At 43.3% G+C, this 6770-nt stretch overlaps 1 protein-coding gene across 1 annotated transcript; it reads left to right on the top strand.

The window, feature by feature from the left end:
* Positions 1–2609: 2609 nt before the first annotated feature.
* Positions 2610–2981, top strand: LOC138890002 (uncharacterized). Its single transcript, XM_070173352.1, has one exon. The coding sequence runs from the start codon at positions 2610–2612 to the stop codon at positions 2979–2981; it is 372 nt and encodes a 123-aa protein (XP_070029453.1).
* The last annotated feature ends 3789 nt before the right edge of the window (positions 2982–6770 follow it).

Below are 6770 nucleotides of genomic sequence, written 5' to 3'. Positions count from 1 at the left end.
AGAAGAGGTTACCAAGCTAGTCAAAGCCAAGGTTCTCGGGGTAGTAGAGTATCCGACAGGGTTAGCCAACATCATGCCAGTGCCAAAAAAAGGATGGGAAAGTTAGAGTGTGTGTTGACTACCGGGATCTTAATCGGGCCAGCCCCAAAGACGACTTCCCCTTGCCTAACATACACATTCTTATCGACAACTGCGCCAAGCATGAGTTGCAGTCTTTTGTTGATTGTTTCGCTGGGTATCATCAGATATGGATGGATGAGGAAGATGCAGAGAAAACGGCTTTCATCACGCCATGGGGAATGTACTGTTACAAAATGATGTCATTCGGTTTGAAGAACGCTGGTGCCACCTACATGAGAGCCATGACTACGATCTTTCATGACATGATACACAAGGAGATCGAGGTATATGTAGATGACGTCATCATCAAATCCAAGAAAGCCAAGGATCACATGGCAGGTCTAAGAAAGTTCTTCAACAGACTGAGGAGGTACAATCTGAAACTGAATCCTGCCAAGTGTGCATTCGGGGTTCCTGCTAGAAAATTATTGGGTTTCATCGTGAGTCATCGAGGAATAGAATTGGATCCATCAAAGGTCAAAGCTATCCAAGAATTGCCGTCGAAGAACAAGAAGGATGTGATGAGTTTCCTGGGAAGACTCAACTATATCAGTCGATTCATAGCTCAATCCACGGTCATTTGTAAACCTATCTTCAAAATGTTGAAGAAGGACACTGCTACCAAATGGACTGATGATTGTCAGAAAGCTTTTGACCGAATCAAGGAATATCTATCAATGCCGCCAGTTTTGGTTCCGCCTGAGCCAGGAAGACCCCTATTGCTTTACCTTGCGGTAATGGATAGAGCATTCAGTTGTGTTCTAGGACAACATGATAAAATAGGGAGGAAAGAGCAAGCCATCTACTATCTCAATAAGAAGTTCACACCGTACGAGGCCCGATATTCTCTTTTAGAACGCACTTGTTGTGCTCTAACTTGGGTCGCGCAGAAATTGAGGCATTACTTCTGTGCTCACACTACTAATCTCATATCCAGAATGGACCCTCTGAAGTATATCTTCCAGAATCCCATGCCAACTGGAAAGCTCGCCAAGTGGCAGATCCTGCTAAGTGAATTCGACATTGTTTACGTGACCCAGAAAGCAATCAAAGGGCAAGCTTTGGCGGACTATCTCGCCGAGAATCCCGTGGATGGAGAATACGAGCCCCTAAAAATATATTTTCCCGATGAAGAGGTATCTTTCATAGGAGAAGATATTGCAGAATCCTATGATGGTTGGAGGTTGTTTTTCGATGGAGCTGCAAATTTCAAAGGAGTTGGCATAGGAGCAGTCTTAGTATCAGAAACCGGCCAGCACTACCCGATATCTGCCAAGCTCAGGTTCCCTTGCACCAATAATATGGCCGAATATGAAGCTTGCATCGTGGGGCTGAAAATGGCCATTGACATGAACGTTCAGGAGTTTCTAGTGATCGGGGATTCAGACTTGCTCATACATCAGGTTCGAGGAGAGTGGGCAACCAATAACTCTAAGATACTTCCCTATTTGCATCATATACAGGAGTTGAGGAAAAGGTTCACAAAGACAGAATTTCAGCACGTCCCCAGAGTCCAGAATGAGTTTGATGATGCATTAGCTACTTTATCGTTCATGATCCAGCATATAGATACAAATTTCATTGATCCCATCCCAGTAAAGATTCATGATCAGCCAACTTATTGTGCCCACGTTAAGGAGGAAGCGGATGGAAAACCATGGTTCCATTACTCCAGGGAGTACTTGATAACAGGGGCATATCCAGGACTTGCCAACGCTACTCAGAAGCATAGACTTCGTAGGCTATCCAGCCAATTTTTTCACAATGGAGGAATCCTATACAGGAGGACTCCCGATTTGGGTTTACTAAGGTGTGTCGAAGCAAAAGAAGCGTCTAGGCTATTGGGCGAAGTGCATGCAGGGATCTGCGGGCCGCACATGAATGGTTTTGTCTTAGCAAAGAAGATACTCCGAGCAGGGTATTTTTGGATGACTATGGAAACAGACTGTATCCAGTATGTTCGCAAATGCCATCGCTGTCAGATACATGCAGACATGATAAAGGCGCCTCCAAACGAGCTCACTGCGACAAGTTCACCATGGCCATTTGCCGCTTGGGGAATGGATGTTATCGGACCTATCGAGCCTGCCGCATCAAATGGGCACAGGTTTATCCTAGTGGCAATCGATTATTTTACCAAATAGGTCGAAGCAGCCTCATACAGGGTGGTCACTAAGAAGGTTGTGGCGGGTTTCATCCGCGACCGCATTGTTTGTCGGTTCGGGGTTCCGAAATCAATCATCACCGATAATGATTCCAATCTCAACAGTGACTTGATGAAAGCAATGTGTGAAACTTTCAAGATCAAATACAAGAACTCTACAGCCTACAGGCCTCAGATGAATGGAGTTGTGGAAGCAGCCAACAAGAATATCAAGAAGATACTAAGGAAGATGGTCAAAAGTCACAAACAATGGCATGAGAAGTTATCATTCGCCTTATTGGGATACCGCACTACAGTCCGCACATCGACCGGAGCAACTCCCTACATGCTAGTTTATGGTATAGAGGCGGTCATCCCCGCCGAGGTAGAAATCCCCTCTTTAATGATCATACAAGAAGTAGAATTGGATGATGCAGAATGGGTAAAAGGTCGCTACGAGCAGTTAGCCCTTATAGATGGAAAAAGGATGAATGCAGTTTGCCACAGTGAGTTGTATCAGCACAGAATGTCCAGAGCCTTCAACAAAAGGGTTAAGCCAAGGAAGTTTACACCGGGGCAGCTGGTGTTAAAGAAAATATTCCCACATCAAGACGAAGCCAAGGGGAAGTTCTCTCCCAATTGGCAGGGTCCGTACATGGTCCACCAGGTTCTAACTAGAGGAGCCCTTATTCTTGCAGAAATGGATGGGGAAGTCTAGCCGAAGCCAATCAATTCAGATGTAGTGAAACGATATTATGTGTAACCACTTATGATTCCCTTAACGATGTAATTTGAACTACGCCTGACCTGATTCCCGTTTAAGAGGGGATACGTAGGCAACCCTATGGGTTCGGTCATAATTTAATAAAAATTCCATTTTTCCCCGCTATTGGAACCGGGGCAGAATTTTGAGGAGGGCCCTCAAAATTCCGAAGTTAATTTTAGTTCATGCATCGCCAGAAGCGCCGGCCCAGTAAAATGGGGCAGAATTTTGAGGAAGACCTTCAAAATTCCAAAGATGTTTTTTAGTCATTTAGCACAGCCGTCAGAAATGTCCGCTCAGCAAACTGGGGCAAAATTTTGAGGAGGACCCTCAAAATTCCAGAGAAAATAGGTCGCAATATCCTGAACCACGTCGCAGTCGTTGGATCATCTAAAGAAAACTATTTTCGATTATTTTCGAAAATAGGTCGCAATATACTAAATCGTGCATAACTATTATCCGGATTGTTGTTGTTTAGTGACGCTACCCCAATGACACATAACATCAAGAGCCTGGGGAAGACGAACTAACCTTTCCCCTCACAGAACTCACGATTTTCTTTGGATGCAGGCACTCGACTCGCAATATCGTCAGGTATATTTATGTACGCATACTTTCCAAGAATGCAACTTCTCAGAATCATCACTTGCCCGCAATTGCTATCCATACACAATCTCCCCAGCAGTCATATTGTCGTAATCGGCTAACAGCTAAGAGATCTTACTATTGATCATCCTTTTACATTCCTGCACTGCATAAGGCTACCTTTCTGCCTTCCGAGGTTAAGCTCTACCTCCATCTGCATTTTGCATAAGGCTACCTTTCTGCCTTCCGAGGTTAAGCTCTACCTCCATCCGCGTTTCTTGCATAAGTCTATCTTTCTGCCTTCTGAGGTTAAGCTCTACCTCTATCATCATGTGCATAAGGCTACTTATCTGCCTTTCGAGACTAAGCTCTATCTCCATCTGCATTTCCTGCATTGCATAAAGCTACCTTTCTGCCTTGCGAGGTTAAGCTCTACCTCCATCTGCATTTTTGCATAAGGCTACCTTTTTGCCTTCCGAGGTTAAGCTCTACCTCCATCATCATCGCATAAGGCTACCTTTCTGCCTTCCGAGGTTAAGCTCTACCTCCATCTGCATTTTTGCATAAGGATACCTTTCTGCCTTCTGAGACTAAGCATTGTCTCCATCATCACCGCATAAGGCTACCCTTTCTGCCTTCCGAGGTTAAGCTCTACCTCCATCTGCATTCTGCATAAGGCTACCTTTCTGCCTTCCGAGATTAAGCTCTACCTCCATCTGCATTTCTCTGCATTGCATAAGGCTACCTTTCTGCCTTCCGAGGTTAAGCTCTACCTCCATATGCATCGCATAAGGCTACCTTTCTGCCTTTCGAGACTAAGCATTGTCTCCATCCTACATTTTTCTGCATTTTGCATAAGGCTACCATTCTGCCTTCTAAGACTAAGCTTTGTCTCCATCCTGCATCGGCTAAAAGATCGCCACTTTATCTTTTTCGCATGGCTGAAATATCGCCACCTTTTATTTACGTCTTGCATCGACTGAAATATCACCGAATCCTACATTTCATGGACTGAAAGATCGCCGCCTTCTGCATTTCATGGGCTGAAAGATCGCCAAATTGTCCAAAGGCGTCATTGTTCGGAGGCACCATTTTCATAGCCCGAGAACGCCATGTCATGGCCTGAGGACCCTATTTTATCTTTTGCATATCATTATTCAAAGGCATCATAGTTTAGAGGCATCATTCTCATAGCCCGAGAACGTCATTTCATATCCTGCGAATCCTTTATCATACGCTTCATGGCCCAGGACATCATGGTCCGAGGACATCATCCTACCCGTCCGGAGATAGCATTCATGGTCCAACGGGAACTTGCATCACATTTAAGTTTATGCATGATATATGTTTGTATTGCTCACTTGCAGGTACACCAAATATCAACAACCGTCTCAGAAGGAGCGATCCCGCTCCGGTTCCCACAGTCTATTAGATTTCAACCACCTTTCGCAACATAAACATCGCGTCTGTTCCTTTCGAAAATCTCCATCAGCATATTCCGTCAATGGATCCTGAACTACATATGGCCTAACTCCTGTGAGACCAGGGATATGTAGGCAGCGCAGGAACCAAAGCTCGGTCAAAACTCCTTTCAAATCGCCACTTCCGGTCAAAATTGGCCATCTTATCTTTACCCGACAACTCTTTCATCCTTCCCGGGTAAAGAGGGGCAGTTGTTGATACCCAATTTTTTCCTATGTATTTTTATACAAAATACTTTCAAAATAGCATGTACATGCACATATAAGCATGCCCCAAGAGTTTTGGTATTTTTCCTAATTTTTAAGATTTTTGAAATCAATTTATTGTCTATTTTAGCAGTGCAAAATCCATAATTATTCCCAAAATCATCAGTTTTGATGAATAATTTATTTTATTCCCATATCTAATGGGTTTGATTGATTGTTACTGATTTTTTCTTTAATTGAACCTCCTTTACCTTTTCCTGACTTGGTTCATTCGAATTGAATTGTAATTTTGATTTCCCTGGCTGTTTGATTGATTCCCTCTTCTTATTTTTTCCAAGCCGTGTACTATTGAATTCTTTCATTTAATAAATTCTCTGTATTTACCCCTTTTGTGCTACTTTGAAAAGGTTTTAATCAAAACTGCTTTCCTTAATTGGCTTTTACCCATTGAAATCAGAATCCCTTAACTAAAGGGAGATTGATTTCAATGTTATTTCCTTACCTTTTCTCACTTGTTTTATGCACTATAAAAGGGGCATGACCCTTCTGCACTTTGATCATCCTTAACTTACAATTCAATACATTTACAACGCACATCGAATTGCATACTCTTACACACTACTACTACTTTCAAAACCTGCATTCCCTCTTGATCTCTTCTCTACTACTGTTCTCTGCTCATGTTTATTATTAGTTGGGTGAAAGTCAAGGCTAATATACTACTACTACTTTGTCTTTGCATCTTGCTCTTGCTCTATTACTGGTATGTCTTGATTCATTTCCTAGCAATCATCCTAATGTGTTTACTTAGAACCTTTACATCTATGCCTATTACCTGCCAAGTTTGACATGTTCATATGATGCTGTTTGCTTTACTTTCTTGCTAATGCTTGATCCCTATACCTTTACCCTCTATGTGTTTGTAAATGGAGATTCAGGGCATGGCAACATGAGTTGTTGTCCATGAACGGAATGTTAACCCCAAGTAAAGGGTGTCAGTAGGTTTTATTGCTGATCATGTCCTTTGCCCACTTTTCCATTGTCTACTGTTTCTGTTATGAATCCCCTACCCTTACCCCCTATGTATGCTGAGTTAAGGTTCATAATCTAGTAGCCTCTTAAATGGCTACCCAGGACTGAGCCTGGCTTTCAATAAGCCCTAACTCCTCAACTTGAAATGACAAGTTGGTCAGGGGTGTGCCAGTACTTCAAGTTGCTAGGCATGACCACCAGCTCATCACTCTCCCTCCCCTGCACTTGCACCTACTCTTAGATTTTAAGTTCTGCCCCCCTCCTGTGAGCCTTGCGTTGGGACCTTGAGTTCCCTCTGAACTTGGACATTGGAAGGCTGGCCCTTCCACACTGCATTATGTCCTTGATTCTGAAATATATTTGCGGTTAAGCATTGCCCGGAGCCCCTTTGAGACTCTTGGAAATTTTGACACATCCCAAATAAGTGAAAGGCTTTGGA

The sequence above is a fragment of the Nicotiana sylvestris genome, chromosome 4 (assembly GCF_000393655.2).
Source record: "Nicotiana sylvestris chromosome 4, ASM39365v2, whole genome shotgun sequence".
Lineage (NCBI taxonomy): Eukaryota > Viridiplantae > Streptophyta > Magnoliopsida > Solanales > Solanaceae > Nicotiana > Nicotiana sylvestris.
This window is presented reverse-complemented; position numbering and strand designations above follow the sequence as displayed.

Excerpts from the sequence above, each read along its gene's own strand:
- LOC138890002 (XM_070173352.1), top strand. The coding sequence starts at position 2,610 with ATGCTAGTTTATGGTATAGAGGCGGTCATCCCCGCCGAGGTAGAAATC.